At 39.3% G+C, this 17,025-nt stretch overlaps 1 protein-coding gene across 1 annotated transcript in view; it reads left to right on the top strand.

The window, feature by feature from the left end:
- vcpip1 (valosin containing protein (p97)/p47 complex interacting protein 1) overlaps nt 1-17,025 on the top strand; it is a 31,002-nt gene that overhangs the window by 8,954 nt on the left and 5,023 nt on the right. Inside the window, exons 2-3 of the mRNA XM_072571507.1 lie at nt 5,705-5,791; nt 9,254-10,203. Of these exons, the coding sequence (XP_072427608.1) occupies nt 5,705-5,791; nt 9,254-10,173 (1,007 nt within the window). The 3' untranslated portion in view covers nt 10,174-10,203. The remainder of the gene's footprint in view (nt 1-5,704; nt 5,792-9,253; nt 10,204-17,025) is intronic.

The raw sequence follows: 17,025 nt of genomic DNA on the forward strand, positions 1-17,025 counted from the left end.
TATAAAAATTACAGGGGTTATGCTTCTCATTCAGGGTATTGATGACACCATATCTGGAGTCCTGTTTACAGTACTGGTATCCTTTTTTAAGGATATAAAGACGTTTGGAGCAGTTCAACATTGATTTTATTGAACTAATACCTGGAACAGGTGAGTTGTCTTGTGAGGAAAGAATGGACAATACAGACTTGTGTCCACAGGCATTTAAATCAGTAAGAGATGACTTGATTGAAACACACAAGAGTTTGGAGAGGTTTTGACGCTTTGGATGTGGAAAGGATATTTTGTCTTGTGGGAGAATCCAAAGCTTTTAAAAACGAGAGCTCGCTAATTTAAGACACGTTCGAATTTTTTTCAGAGGGTTGTGAATCTTTGGAACTTCTTCCTCAAAAGGCAGCAGCAGCAAAGTCTTTCAATATTTTTCAGGAAGATATAGATATATTCTGAGTATATCTGGGTTATTGGAGTTAGGCAAGAATGTGGAATAATGAGTTCAGCCATAATCGTATTACATGGCAGAGTAGATTCAAGAGGGTGAGTGGCCCAGTCCTGCGCCTAATTCACATGGTCACCTGAATGTCCATTTAGCTGAGATAATGAAAGTATTACATAATTCTGTGTATAATTTTGAAGAAACAATTCTATAGTACAAGAAGATCAACTTATTACTGTTTAAAATCAAAAAGGAACCTACAGCGTAATGCTAAAATGTGATTGTTCTGTTTTAGATTAGATTAGATTACTTACAGTGTGGAAACAGGCCCTTCGGCCCAACAAGTCCACACCAACCCGCTGAAGCGCAACCCACCCACACCCCTACATTTACCCCTTACCTAACACTTCGGGCAATTTAGCATGGCCATTTCACCTGACCTGCACATCTTTGGACTGTGGGAGGAAACTGGAGCACACGGAGGAAACCCACGCAGACACGGGGAGAACGTGCAAACTCCACACAGTCGCCTGAGGCGGGAATTGAACCCGGGTCTCTGGCGCTGTGAGGCAGCAGTGCTAACCATTGTGCCACCGTGCTGCCTGAAACGGCAATTTTATCTGAACTGAACCATTTGATTTAAATTCCTTCACTTTACAAAAATTAAGTTTCTTTTGTTATCACTTTTTTTGCTAGTCAATTTAAATGAGTTCATTTTAACCAGCATTCTCAGTTTTGTTTTTGACTTGCTTTGAAATTGCACAAAGCACTTATATTCATGTATCTTATTGCTATTAAGCAAATAACTGACTAGTCAAGGAGGCAAAAAATAAACACGCTTTGAAATACTGAGTAAACAAACAATGACATTGGCTTAGTAAATGAAGTAATAAGAGTACCCAACATTCTTTCACATATTGGAAAGAAAGAACAAAATATATTAAAATACGAAAGGGTGAAAGCACAAGATTGATGACACATGTTTATGGCATCCAGCAATCAATTCCCCTGTTGGCATTCAGTATTGAGGCTCAAACATGGGCTGGGTTGAGTACCAGAAGACAGAGTTCATGTGGAACTGACATCTACAATATTAGTAAAATGTTAGGTTACTATTGTATTGGTTTGTTTGTTCTTAAAAGAAACAAATTATTTAACATAGCATAGAACCACTTGTACATAAGCCTAATGTGAATTTAGATTGTACTGATGAAAATAATGTCATTATGAAATAGATGTCACCTAGAAATTTGTAGCTTTTCAATTGCAATTCCTTTTTGTAACTGTTCACAGCCTCAGTTGCAGGAACAGAGGATCAGAAGTAGGCAATTAGGTCTGTCAGTAGCTGATTGAGCAGTTCCCACTCTATTCCTATAACTCTGTATGCTACTGGTAAACAGAAATATAGTTTTAAAGTGTTTCAACTTTTAAAAAAAATGACAAAGCTTTGTGCTTTGAAGAAGGTAAATGTTAATTTATTACATAACTATTGCTGAAATTCATTTGAGTAAAAGGTGGTAACATTATTAGCTAAAAGTATGTATACAAAAATTAAAGGTAAGGACAAATAATATGTATAAAGATGAAAGATGGTTCTGTAATTGAGTAATTTGAGGTGTTGTACAGATGACTCAATAGGTAAGGCAGGATTTGAAAGAGAGAAGTTTCTTCTTACTTCTGCGACACTTGTAGTTTTCATTGATTCTGTCAGCAAAACAGCAGTTGATTTATGAAAGCCTCCTCAAGTTGCCTTGGTGAACTCTCACTCTGTTTGAAGGTGTGTCTCAGAATCCTTCCAGCCTTCCCAAAATTTTGGTTGTTGTAAGCAGCTCACCAGGTTATATATGGTTGTGTGACACAATCACCTGATGAAGGAGCAGTGCTCCAAAAGCTAGTGCTTCCAAATAAACTTGTTGGACTATAACCTGGTGTTTTGTAATTTTTAACTTTGTACACCCCAGTCCAAATCATGACAAGATATCATAAGCAATTAAAAATTTAATTTGATTGCTATCCCAAAACTAGTGAATGGTATTTCCACATTAAGTACAGTATTGGGTTGCCTAGAGCAGGGACGCAGAGCTTATCCATTATGTTATAATCAAGTTGCTTGTAAGAGCTATTCACAACTACTAGGGCCATCCATTGTCAAGGCTTTTTTTTAGGTTTTTTCCTTGGAAATGTTTATTGAATTTCAAAGGGTATTTTTTTGATTTTTCCTGGAAAATGTAGTCTTGAACTGCAATCCACAAGGGTAGTCATGTGATGTCTGGAAGTCATTTTACAAGATCTTTTTTGTCCATTTTAAAGACATTAGCTTTGTTTAATGTCACACTCACAGCACTTCTCATTAAAAAGTTTAGAGTAAAATAAGTGATTGGTACATATACATGGGATTAAGATAGAACTTCATAGGACGTAAACATTTATTTTTCAAAGAAGTATTTATTTTAAACGTAATTTTACTTCAAGGAATGGGACTGCCTCAATTTAACAAATTAGTTGACACTATTATTAAAGTCATATTGGAGAGATTTGCCATTCCACAAATATGATCATTTTCAGGGCCTTTGAGGTCCAGTAATTCTGAATTTAGTAAGTGAGCTAAAAGTCTAGTTGTAGTTTTAAAGGATTTAAAGGAGCTTTAAAGGATTTTTATGACAAGTGTGAAAAGCTAGTTTTTGATATTTTCTAATCCACTTGTTCAATGCTGTTATTATATATCTATGGAGCAGGTAGAACTTAAACCTATGCCTCCTGGCTCAGAGGTAGAGGCAGTACCCCTGTGCCACGATGCAGGTTTTAATCAGTTTCATGATTCTACTGATTGCAGTCTGGCCGGGCTGCAACAGAATATCCGATATGGAAACATGGATTCATACATCAGAACTTCCAGATTTCCACATTTAACTGCGCATCTGATTGTCAGAATCAGAGGATTAATGATCTTGAATGCCAACAGTGCCACCATCATTACTAATGCAAAATGAGGCCATTCTAACATGCAAGCTGTTTCATGTTTCCAGTTTTATTTTGATTTAAAGTTGTTGAAGCACTGTCAACTAATTTGTTAAATTCAGGCACTACCATGCCTTGAAGTAAAATCTCAGGACAAGTAATTCACCTATTCTTGCATGCTTCCTAGTACCTGTTTAGAGAACATATTTGATGAACCTTGGGATTGAGTTATTAACCTATCTTAGTTAGAGCCATGCAGAGCATCAAGTCTAAAAATGTACAGTGGCTTAGTTAGTGCTGCTGCCTCACAGCGCCTGGGACCTGGGTTTGAATCCAGCCTTGGGTGACTCTCTGTGTGGAGTTTGTGTGTTCTCCCATGTCTCCATGGGTTTCCTCCAGGTGCTACAGTCTAAAGACATGTGGGTTAGATGGATTGTGCATAGTGTCCAGGGATATCTAGGTGGGTTAGCCATGGTAAATGCGGGATCTCAGTGGGGGTACTCTTCAGTGGGTTGCTGCAGGCTCAATTGGCTAAATGGCCTCTTTTTGCACTGTAAGGATTCTATGATTCTAATGTGAAATGTGTTTTAAATTAAAATTGGTTTCAGATGAAGTTATGCTAGTTGAATTCAATTATATATTCCAAAACACCATAATTAGCTATTAGCGAGGCAAGTAATTATTACCTTTTTGTTTCTACTTAAGGTCATCTGATTGAGATTGCCATTTAAGAAGTTACAGCAGAACTAGGCTATTCAACCCTTCGAGACCACTCTTCCATGCAGCGAGATCATGGTTGATTTGATAATCCACAACACCACTTTTCTGCTTTTTCCCCATTACCCTTGATTCCCTTACTGATTAAAAATCTGTCTATCTCAGGCTTGAATTTTTTAAAAAACTTATTCATGGGATGTGGGTGTCTCTGGCTAGGCTAGCATTTGTTGCATTTAATGACCCAACCTCAGAATTCCGCAGATTGACTGCCTTCCTCATCTTTATCTTATATGGGCCAGCCCTTACTCTGAGATTATACTTCTGATTGTAAACGCCAACATACCCTGATAAGTCCCCTAGAATTTTGTATGTTTCAATAAGATTGCCTTTAATTTTTCTACACTCCAATGAGCACAAGCCCAACCTACTCCATCTCTCCACACTGGAAAAACACTCCAGTCCCAGGATCAAACTATTGTGCCTTCTCTGGGCCACGTCCAACGCCAGTATATCCTTCCTTGGGTAAGAGGACCAAACCGTTCACTAGATTCTATGTGTTGTCTGACTAGTGCTTTCTATAATTTTAACAAAGCTTCCCTATTTTTTATACTCCATTCCCTTTGAGATAAAGATGAACATTCGCTTTCCCTATTACCCGCTGAATTTGTATGTTGGAATTTTTACGGACAATGACTTATGATTCATTCACAAGGACTCCCAGGTTCTTCTGTGCTGTAGCTTTTTTCAGTCTTCCTGTATTAGTTAGCTCCACTATTCATCCTGGCAAGGTGCATAACTTATATTTTTCAACACTATACTCCATCTGTCAAGTTTTTGCTCACATCCTTAATCTGTCCAGATCCCTCTGCAGACTCTGTGCATCATCCTCACCATATGCCTTCCCACCTATCCCTGTGTCATCTGCAAACTTAGCAATAGTACATTCACTTTCCTCATCCAATTCATTTTGTGGCCCCAGTGCTGATCCCTTAGATACTCTACTAGTTACAGGTCGCCATTCTGAAAATGTCCTATTCCCAACTCTCTATTTTCTATTAATTTGACAGTCCTCTACCCATGCTAATATACTACTGCCAAAATTCATGGCCTCTAGCTTATTTTGCGTGGCACGGTGGCTCAGTGGTTAGCACTGCTGCCTCACAGCGCCAGGGACCTGGGTTCAATTCCTGTCTCGGGCAACTGTCTGTGTGGAGTTTGCACATTCTGCATGGGTTTCCTCCGGGTGCTCCGGTTTCCTCCCACAGCCCAGAGATGTACAGGTTAGGTGAATTGGCCTTGCCAAATTGCCCGTAGTGTTAGGTGTATTAGTGAGGGGTAAATGTAGGGGAATGGGCTGGGTGGGTTGCTCTTTGGAGGGTTGGTATGGAGTTGTTGGGCTGAAGGGCCTGTTTCCACACTGTAGGGAATCTAATCTAATGTGTGGCATCTTATCAAATGCCTTTCTGGAAATCCAATTATATTACATTAACTGCTTCCTTGTTTATCCTGCTGGTTACCTATTCAAAGAATACTAATAAAGTAATTGTGAATGATTTTATGCTGAGAATTATAACTTGTCATTTTTTCGTTGTTTAGGCGAAGATGTTTGGTCTTATGCAAAGAAGTTACCACATTTATTTGAACAAGGTGGAGTATTCTATAACACAATGAAGAAAGATGTAGGTAAGATGAATCATGATGCATTTTTCATCACTCTCTACTTATTTAATAGGCGAGTACGTTTTTTTGCAGTTGTAAATTAGCGTTGATATATCTGTGAGGAATCTCTGCTTTAAAAACGACTAAACTACAAGTGTCATTTGACAGCTAGCTGCTAGGAGACATGATGTGCAAAGTAGCTGTCTCAATGTAGTGAACTGTACTTGTATTTCCACTCGACAAGGAAATGTCACAGTCTTCACATGGAAACATTGTTATTATTCTGCCTCAGATTGTGAACTGAAATGTGCTTACGATTGCATTTCTTTTCTACTTGATTGTTTTGAGTGTCGGAACTGTAGTGCTTGGAATTACTCCAAACTCATTTTCTCTTTTAACTTCATACTTGTTTAACTACTTTGATAATAAAGGAAAACTTTCAATACCTTGTTGAATGAACTTCAGGAAGATGTTTTTTTAAATTGAAAAGCACCCTAAATTGTTTAATATTATGATTGGAGGGAAATTTAGTGGATTGCTTTTAACAATTATTGCTGAATCTTTTGCTGTCACCCAGGCATTCAACATACATATTTAAGAATAACTAGCATTACATTAATTAAGCAATTATCTAAGTGAATACTTAAAGCTTTCTGCTATTGCAATGGGCACAAAACACAATCAGATTATCATTAACTTGATTATTGATAAATAAAGAGGTGTAATGGTATCTAACTCATAGCTAAGTTTATTGCTAGGTTTAATACTTTTGTAAACTACACAGCACAGAAACAGTTCTTTTGTACCAGCTCCACTGGCTTGAAGTTGACATTGTCAAATGTGGCACAACTGAAAGATGCACACATCATCATCATATCAGCTATGTTCTATCTTTTTATGTTGTCTAAACATTTTGCTGTGTTCCAACCACTGGCTTCTGCTTATATCTCTGTGGTCTTGAAAAGCACCTATTGATCATTCGTATATATTTTCGGTCCATTACCAAGCTTTCCATTCATGCATCATATATTCAACTGCTATAAGAGATGGGACATTAATTATTTGTGTTGGTGTACCATTTTGGAAGCTATGTAAGATAGTAAGATTGTTGCCTCCTGATCATGCTGACCTTTACGGTAGTTTTACATAAAATATTTTTCAGAACTCTTATTGCAGGCAAACCTTATATTCCTTTCATAAAGGATATTGAATACTAACCCTTTCCAAAACCCCCACTTTCCATGTATGCTCTCTCACTCTGCTTGCACTCTCCCTTTCCCTCTAGTGGTTGGAACATGGAATTCTTTCCACAAACTATTGTTGAAGCCGTCCCAAATTAGAACAGTATCTACCTTTCAAAATATATTTAATTAGCTGTAAAGTGCTTTGGAACTTCTGAGTTTGTGAAATATACTAAAAGGCAAATTATTTATTCAGAATCTGTTAATTAATTTACATGAATTAGATAGTTGCTTGTTAAAAAAGACTTGAATGATATGGGAAGTGAGCAGAAGAGTGTGATTGACGAGATTACTAGAGGGAAAAAAAAATCAACAGATTTAGTGTCCTGAATAAGGTGTTGATTTTATTAAGGAGGAGAAAGTGAGGACTGCAGATGCTGGAGATCAGAGCTGAAAATGTGTCGCTGGAAAGGCGCAGCAGGTCAGGCAGCATCCAAGGAACAGGAGAATCGACGTTTCGGGCATGAGCCCTTCTTCAGGAAGGAGGAAAGTGTGTCCAGCAGGCTAAGATAAAAGGTAGGGAGGAGGGACTTGGGGGAGGGGCGTTGGAAATGTGATAGGTGGAAGGATGTCAAGGTAAGGGTGATGGGCTGGAGTGGGGGTGGGGGCGGAGAGGTCAGGAAGAAGATTGCAGGTTAGGAAGGCAGTGCTGAGTTTGAGGGATTTGACTGAGACGAAGTTGGGGGAGGGGAAATGAGGAAACTGGAGAAATCTGAGTTCATTCCTTGTGGTTGGAGGGTTCCTAGGCGGAAGATGAGGCGCTCTTCCTCCTGCATGTCCTTGGACTCCTCCATCGCCAGACCATAGCAACATGACGGTTGGAGGAAGAGCGCCTCATCTTCCACCTAGGAACCCTCCAACCACAAGGAATGAACTCAGATTTCTCCAGTTTCCTCATTTCCCCTCCCCCAACTTCGTCTCAGTCAAATCCCTCGAACTCAGCACCGCCTTCCTAACCTGCAATCTTCTTCCTGACCTCTCCGCCCCCACCCCCACTCCAGCCTATCACCCTCACCTTGACCTCCTTCCGTCTATCACATTTCCAACGCCCCTTCCCCAAGTCCCTCCTCTCTACCTTTTATCTTAGCCTGCTGGACACACTTTCCTCCTTCCTGAAGAAGGGTCCATGCCCGAAACATCGATTCTCCTGTTCCTTGGATGTTGCCTGACCTGCTGTGCTTTTCCAGCAACACATTTTCAGTGTTGATTTTATTAAACATGGCCACGAAAGCATTAAGTGTGTAGATAACAACCAGGGGCACAAGTTACAATCTAACTAGTTTTCATCTTCAGTGCGCTCCTTATAGTAGTTGGAGGTGAGGATGGAGAAGATAGTGCATAGTGGTTGCTAATATACTTGGTAGTGGAAAAGCTGAGATGATCCTGGAATATTGAACAGTTTTGGCAAACAAGATGAAGATCTGATAGAGTTTTAGTTAGTTACTTGCTACTTTTGGGTGACAACAGGAAGGCACTAATACAATCGTGAAAATACCAGAAAAAGAGGTGGGGAGAGTGTATGAGTAAGACTGGAACAAGGAATGTTCTATATACCCCACAAAAAAGGCCATCATAACTTTTACACCTATGGTAACCATTGTGATTACTTTTATTTGGATGAACTGAGAAGAGTTGTTCAATGTGAGAACAAGTTTCCTCAAGTGGAGGAATGTGATGACGGATAGAGACTGGGAGAAGACCTATCTAATGAGGAATGAAAGTGTAGAGGGATTGGTTATCATTAGCAAATGATCTGGTTATGACTTGTATATTGGAAGCTGTTAAAGTGACAGGAGCAAGAGAAGACTCATGAGTATGGGTGTGAAGGGATTGGCCAAAGAGATTGTGGTTTTAACTTGTGGTTGTATTTTTAGACAGCAGCTGTTCATTGTTCTCACTGTTCACACCTCCTCGAGATGCATCTTCTATTTCTTTAACATATTTGTCCAGTTACCATTCCCTTGAACCTTGCATAATCAACTATTTAGTCATTTGATTTCTTACATCTTCCATCTCTTCAGAGACCTACCCTTTGTTCTCTTTCTTATTTCCTTTTTCCTTCATGTGATTAACACCTGTAACATTTCTAACTTTTTCCAGTTCTGATGGAAGGTCATCCATCTGAAATGTTAACCCTGTTCCTTTTTCCACAGAAGCTTCTAAACCTGCTGAGTATTTCTAGCATTTATGTGCATTTATATCATTTGTATTCTAATACGTTAATGCTGTTAATACTTTTACACAGGTTTGGCAGATGGCAAGCATTTCACTCTTCCCCACCTTCCTGGTAAGACATTTGTGTATAATGGAACAGATGATAGACTGGAGCTGTGCATTGATCCAGCAGGGCACATTCCCATTGGTCCCAACATTGACAATCTGATCAAAGAGGCCTTAAATCAATTACGGTCTGAGGGAGGGTCAAGAAGTAGGGAAGGAAGTCCTTCCCCACATGGAGGCATGAAACTTGGCAGTGGAGGAGTGGTGCGAAAAAAATCTGAACAAATGCCAAATGTCACGGCTTTCCAAGGAAAAGGTCATTCCCTTGGAACTGCTTCAAGTAGCCCACAGCTGGAACAGAGGCATAGCAGGGAAATCCAGGTGCCTAGGAAACAAAGCACTGGTAGTTCATCAGGAACTGATCTTAGTTATGGTATTGGCCAGTCTAGTCCTAAACATGGAGCTTCTCCACCCAAATCCAGCAGTGGGGACAGCCAGCTAATACGAATGGCACCTGGCTTTGTAACGATGAGAGACGGTAGGCAACTTGACGCCAATTTAATTGAAGCACAACGTAAAAAATTGCAGGAGATGGTATCCTCCATTCAAGCTTCCATGGATAAACATATGAAGGATCAAAATGTGGAACAATTGATAAATAGTGATGCCCCAGATTCAAAACTACGCTCTACCACTTCCTCAGCTCAGTCAATAATGAGAACTGAAAGCCTTCAAACTGATGCACTGGAGACACCATCAATCACTCCACAAGAAGGTGACAACGAGAATTTGAGCATGGAAACAACAGCTGTTGGTGTGGAATTATCATCCCACCCATCTGTACCATCCAGCAAGTCACAGAATGCAAACCTTTTGAATGAAGATCTTGAGGAAATGGATAGTCAGGAAATAGAGGGGACAATTGAACCAATGGATCACTCTTGACTTCATTTAGAAATGGATACTATCAAGCTGGTGAGTCAGAAAAATGTACCCAAGATATTATAAGTTCTTTACAATGGCAGAATATTTTACTGTGGGAAGGTTAGAAAAAATAAATAAATAACTGACTCTTTTTGGATAACTATTAAGAAATTTGTGGCCTTTACAAGTTCATTTGATGAGCTAAAGTAGAAGTGTGCAGGAAGATGTCAGTTAAACCTATCAGAGACAGTGTATTTGGTTGTTTTTGGAAATATTAGATGTTTTTGAATGTCAGACTATCGCCCATTGTGTTGCTCACTGTGAGTTGATGCTTAATGTAGTCTTCAAGCGAGCAGCAACACATAGATATAATTTGTTTGTCATTTTAACTTGTGTTTTGACCTTACTTTTATGTAATATTTTTATAATTAACAAAATGAAAGAATATTGGGAAATATAAAATTAGAATTGTTTGTAACATAGGAGTTTCTCTGTAATACACGTTGAGAAGCTGGGAGATGACAATTTGAGGTCCAACAATTGTGTCAATAGTGGCTAGGTGTAAATATAAGTTTACCTTGACACTTTACCTTGCAAATATGGATTAAATTCATTTTGGAAAAATTGATTTAATGCAGGGTGATGCGATGAACTTTTGTAGACAAAACCTAATTATAATTATGACCATACGAATTTGTAATGGCACGTTGGTTAGGCCACTTTTGGAATACTGTGCTCACTTCTGGTCTCCCTGCTATAGCAAAGATGTTGTTAAACTTGAAAGGGTGCAGAAAAAAAATACAAGAATGTTGCCGGTGTTGGAGAGTTTGAGATATAGGGCAAGGCTTAATAGGCTGGGGCTATTTTCCCTGGAGTATTGGAGGCTGAAGGGTGACCTATAAAGGTTTATAAAATCATGAGGGGTATAGAAATGGTGAATAGTCATGGTCTTTACCCAGCATAGGGTAGTCCAGAACTAGAGGGCATCAGTTTAAGGTGAGAGAGGAAAGAATTAAAGGGACCTGTGGTGGTGCATATATGGAACGAGCTGCCAGAAGAAGTGGTGGAGGTTGATACAATTCCACATTTATAGGGGATCTGAATGGGTACATGAATAGGAAGGATTTACAGTGGTATGGGCCAAATGCTGGCAAATGGGACTAGATTAAGCTATCTGGTTGACATGGATGAGTTGGACCAAAGGATCTGCTTGTGTGTTGTACAAATCTATGACTCTAAGTTAACACACAAAGCACTAAAAATGCGAAAAAAGAAAGTTGTATTTGGAATTCTTGAGAGACAACCTATAGAAGTTTATAAAATAATGAGGGCTATAGATAGACTTAAGGGTAGTTGTCATTTCCCCTAGGATGGGGGATTTCAAGACTAGATGGCATGTTTTTAAGGGGAGAGGAGAGAGATTTTAAGAAGACATGATCTAGTTTTTTGCACATGGGGTGGTTTGCATGTGGAATAAACAGTAAGGAAGTGGTGGATGTGGGTACTGTTATAATGTTCAAAAGACATTTGGATGAATAGGAAAGGTTTGGAGGGATATGGGCCAAATGGGACTAGTTTAGATTGGAATTATGTTCAGCATGGACTGGATAGACTGAAGGGTCTATTTCTGTGCTGTATGACTCTATAACTGATCTTGTACTTAAACATAATTTTCTTCACAATCCCTCTATCCCTTGATGTTATTGATGTGTAAAAATCCATCAATCTTAGTTTTTAGCAAATTCATTGACTGAACCTCTACAACCCTCAGAGCTGAGAATTTCAAAGATTCACAATGCTCTGTTGAAAAGATTCTTCTTCATCTCTTTTGTATATTGCTTGTCTGTCATTCAGAAACTGTGCCCCCGGTTCATGAACTGCAGGAATTAGTGTGGTAAACCTTTGTTACAGTCTCTCTGTGGCAAGTATATCTTCATTTAGAACGTAGAACATTACAGTGCAGTACAGGCCCTTCGACCCTCGATGTTGCACCGACCTGTGGAACCAATCTGAAGTCCATCAATCCTACAGTATTCCATTTTCAGCCATATGTTTATCCAATGACTATTTATATACCCTTAAAGTTGGTGAGTCTACTACTGTTGCAGGCAGTGCATTCCACGCCCCTACTACTTTCTGAGTAAAGAAACCACCTCTGACATTGTCCTATATCTATCACCCCTCAATTTAAATCTATGTCCCCTCGTGCTAGCCATCATCACCTGAGGAAAAAGGCTCTCACTGTAGACCCTATCTAACCCTCTGATTAGGTATCTTAATTAAGTCACCTCTCAACCTTCTTCTCTCTAATGAAAACAGCCTCAAGTCTCATAAGACCTTCCCTCCATACCAGGCAACATCCTAGTAAATCTCTTCTGAATCCTTTCCAAAGCTTCCACATCTGTCCTATAATGCAGTGACCACAACTGTACACATTTAGGTTCACTATGGCTGTATATAATTGTAATAAAACATCCTTCCTCCTAAATTCAAATCCTTTCATAGTAAAGGCCAACATAGATACCAATTGCTTAAGTACCTACAAATTAATTTGTAGTGGCTTGTGATTCTAACTTCACAAATTTACAGCTTTTTACCATTTTTAAAAAAAACTCTGTATTTCTGTCTTTCCTGTCAAAATGGATAACTTCACATGTAATTTGCTACCACATATTTTCTCACTTACATTACCAATCCAGATTCCCATGAAACATCTTTGCAGTCTCCTCTTAGCTTACATGTTTACTTAGTTTGGTTTGTGTCATCTGCAATCTCAGAAATATTAGATTTCACTCCCAAACCCAAACAATTGATGGGATTGTGATTATTTGGGGCCCAAGCACTAGTTCTCATGATGTTCCACTAGTCATAGCCTGCCAACCTGAAATATACTCCTGATATCATCTAATTTTGTTTACTAATTTCTGAAGTGGGACCTTTCAAAATTTTCTGAAAATCGAAGCTTACCACTATTATGCCAAATCCCCCTTATCTATTTTACTCGTCATCTCCTGCCAACAGGTTTTTTTTAAAGCCTGATTTCCCTGTCATAAATCCATGTAACGTCTACCCAATCCTACCATTATTTTCTAAGTGTCCTCTTATTACATTTTTTATATTAAATTTTAGCATTTTCTGTTTAGTTGTTATTAGGCCAGTCTGTAGAATTAGTCTATAGTTCCCCACTTTTTCTCCTCTTCCCCAATGGAATTACATTTTATAAAATCACTAAGTGTTATAGTCAGAAGGATGCCATTCAACCCATCATATCTGCACCAGCACTCCAAAAAGTATCATGACTAAGTGCCATTCTCTTACCTTTACCTCCAACTCTTGCATGTTGTTTTATTCAATCATTCAATGCCCTCTTGAATTTTTAAATTGTATCTGCCTCCACCACACTTTCTAGACCTGAAACACCTTCCCTCCATACCAGGTTTTGTCTATCATTAACCAGTAACCTTTGATATTTTTGAAAATCACTTTAGATTAGATTAGATCACATAGATTAGATTAGATTACTTACAACGTGGAAACAGGCCCTTCTGCCCAACAAGTCCACACCGACCCGCCGAAGCGCACCCATCTACACCCATTCCCCTATATTTACCCTGCACCTAACACTACGGGCAATTTAGCATGGCCAATTCACCTAACCTGCACATCTTTGGACTGTGGGAGGAAACCGGAGCACCCGGAGGAAACCTATGCAGACACGGGGAGAATGTGCAAACTCCACACAGTCAGTCGCCTGAGACGGGAATTGAACCCGGGTCTCTGGCGCTGTGAGGCAGCAGTGCTAACCACTGTGCCACCGTGCTGCCCACAAATCTATGCTGTCTTATTCTTGATGCTGTTAGAATCAGAAACCGTTTCTTCTTATCCACTCTATCCAGACCTCTCATGATGTTGAAAACTTCTATCAGATCTTTTCTTAGTTATCTTCTCTCCAAAGCAAATAGTCCACACATCTCCATTCCAACTGAAATTTCTCATCTCTGGAACCATGCATGCAAATCTCTTCTCCACTGTCACCCAATGCATTCATATCTTTCCTGATGTGTTGTCCAGAACACAATATTCCAGCTGAGATTTAACAAGTGTCTTGCATAAGTTCGACATAACTTCCTTGCTCTTGAGCTCTATTCATAAAATGCAGGATACTGTATCCATCTGTCTCCATTTAGCCTGTCAGTTTCAATGATCTATGAAAATATATACTCAAACCCCTTTACTGCTGCATCCCCTTAAGAATTGTATCCTTTATTTTTGTTCTTCCGACCGAAATGCATCACCTCACTCTTGTTGAACTTCATCTGCCACTTACCTGCCCAATTCATCCACTTGTCTATGTCATAGAAATGTACAGCACGGAAACAGACTGTTTGGTCCAACCCATCCATGCTGACCAGAATGTCCATTTGAAATGCTACATTGTCCTCCCCACAGTTTATAATGCTTCCAAATTTTGTATCATACATAGAACATAGAATGTTACAGCGCAGTACAGGCCTTTCGGCCCTCGATGTTGCGCTGACCTGCGAAATTAATCTGATGCCCAACTAACCTATACCGTTCCATTATCATCCGTATGTATGTCCAATGCCCATTTAAATGCCCTTAACGTCGGCAAGTCCACTACGGTTGCAGGCAGGCCATTCCACGTCTCTAGTACTCTCTGAGTAAAGAAACTACCCCTGATATTTGTCCAAAATCTATCACCCCTCAATTTAAAGCTATGTTCCCTTGTGTTAGCCTTCACCATCCGAAGAAAAAGGCTCTCACTGTCCACGCGATCTAACCCTCTGACTATCGTATACGTTTCAATTAAGTCACCTCTCAACCTTTTTCTCTCCAACAAAAACAGCCTCAGTTCCCTCAACCTTTCCTCATGAGACCTTCCTTCCATTCCAAGCAACATCCTAATAAATCTCCTCTGAACCCTTTCCAAAGTTTCCACATCCTTCCTATAATGCGGTGACCAGAACTGTATGCAATACTCCAGGTGCAGCCTTATCAGTGTCTTTTACAGCTGAAGCATGACCTCGTGACTCTAAAACTCAATCCCCCTGCCAATAAATGCCAACACATCATATGCCTTCTTACCAACCATATTAATCTGGGTGGCAACTTTCAGGGGTTTATGAACCTGGACACCGAGATCTCTCTATTCATCTTCACTTCCAAGAATTTTCTCATTAGCCCAGTACTCTGCATTCCTGTTACTTCTCCCTAAGTGAACTACCTCACACTTTTCCGCATTAAACTCCATTTGCCAATTCTCAGCCCAGTTCTGCACAAACTTTGAAATTTTCCTCTGAACACCAAGATCTAGATCATTATTGTATATCAAGAAAAACAACGATCGCTGGGAAATTTCACCGGAAACCTTCCAATCTGAAAAATGTTCACTGACTATTACTCTATTTCCTGTTACTCAGCCAAGTTTATGTCCACATTGCTACTGTTGAGTTATGACTTTGATCACAATTCTGTTGTGTGATACTGTATCAAATTCCTTTGAAAGTCTTTGTACACCGTTTCACCTGCGTTACCCTCATCAACCATTTCCATTACTACTTCAAAAAGCCCCAAGTTAGGTGGACATGATTTCTTCTTAAGTTTACTATAAAGATAATTCTTTATAGTAAACTCACTTTTTTCTATGTTACTAATAATTCTATCCCAAAAACTGAATGATAGAATTGGGGGTGTGGATCTGAAATGCACCCCTGGGAGACTAGTTGAGATGGGAAACCTAAACCTTATTAAAATACTTGGATCAGCATGAGATATGTCTTAACATTCAAGACTATGAGCCTACTGTGGGAGAGTGGGACTAATGTAGGTAGCACTATATTTTTCGTGGTACAGACTTGATGCACTGAAGGATCTGTTCTGTACTGTATGATTCTATGAATTATTTCTCAAAGCTCCCCTTCCTCTGGAGTTAAACTGACTGATCTGTAATTGCGAGGCTTATTCTTACAACAGAAGTAATGTTTATTTTGAATGGTATAATAATTCAGTTCTCCAGTCTTGTGACACCACCCTAGGGAGACTGAAAGATCATGACCAGTGCCCCTGCAATTTCCACTCTGACTTCTTTCAATATTCTTGGGTGCAGCTCATTTAGTCCTCATGCCTTGTCAGCTTTAAGTACAGATAATCCAACATCGTGATCCTTAAAAAGTAGGAGATGGCCACTAGGTAATGATTTTTGTTTTGAAGAGTTGGAGTAGCACATTGGGTTGAATGGCTTCCTTCTGCATTATAATTGTGATCAGTTTTGAACCCTTTAAATGACAGAGTTTCCTCTGTCACTATGGTCTTGGTAACATTCAACTCCTTGGTGCCGACAGATAGGAAGTATTCATTTAATACCTCAGCCATGCCTCCTACCTCCACCATATGTGGTCCCTAATTGTCCCCACTCTTCCTTTCACTACATTCCTACTGTATATATGCTCATAAAAGACTTTGGAATTCACCTTTATCTTGGCCACCAGTCTTTTTCACAATTCCTCTATATTCTGTAGTATGCTTTTTCACCTTCCCTCTGAACCTTCTGCATTATTCTTGGTTCTCATATGTATTATCTACCTGACACCTGAAACAAGCATACTTTTTTTTCTGCTTTATCTAAATTTCTATCTCTCTTTTTCATCTAGTGAATTCTGGATTTGTTAGCCCTATCTTTCAGAGTGGTGGGAATACACCTTCACAATGTCTGAATTATTTCTTTTTTGAATGCACCATTGTTTAGCTATAATTTTTTCCAAAAAACTTCTCTTGCCAGTCTAGCCAGTCCTGTTCTGTTCTGGCCACATTGAAGTTGGCTCTCCCCCACTTCATTTTTCTAACTCTTGATTG

The sequence above is a fragment of the Chiloscyllium punctatum genome, chromosome 5, assembly GCF_047496795.1.
Source record: "Chiloscyllium punctatum isolate Juve2018m chromosome 5, sChiPun1.3, whole genome shotgun sequence".
NCBI classification, from domain to species: domain Eukaryota; kingdom Metazoa; phylum Chordata; class Chondrichthyes; order Orectolobiformes; family Hemiscylliidae; genus Chiloscyllium; species Chiloscyllium punctatum.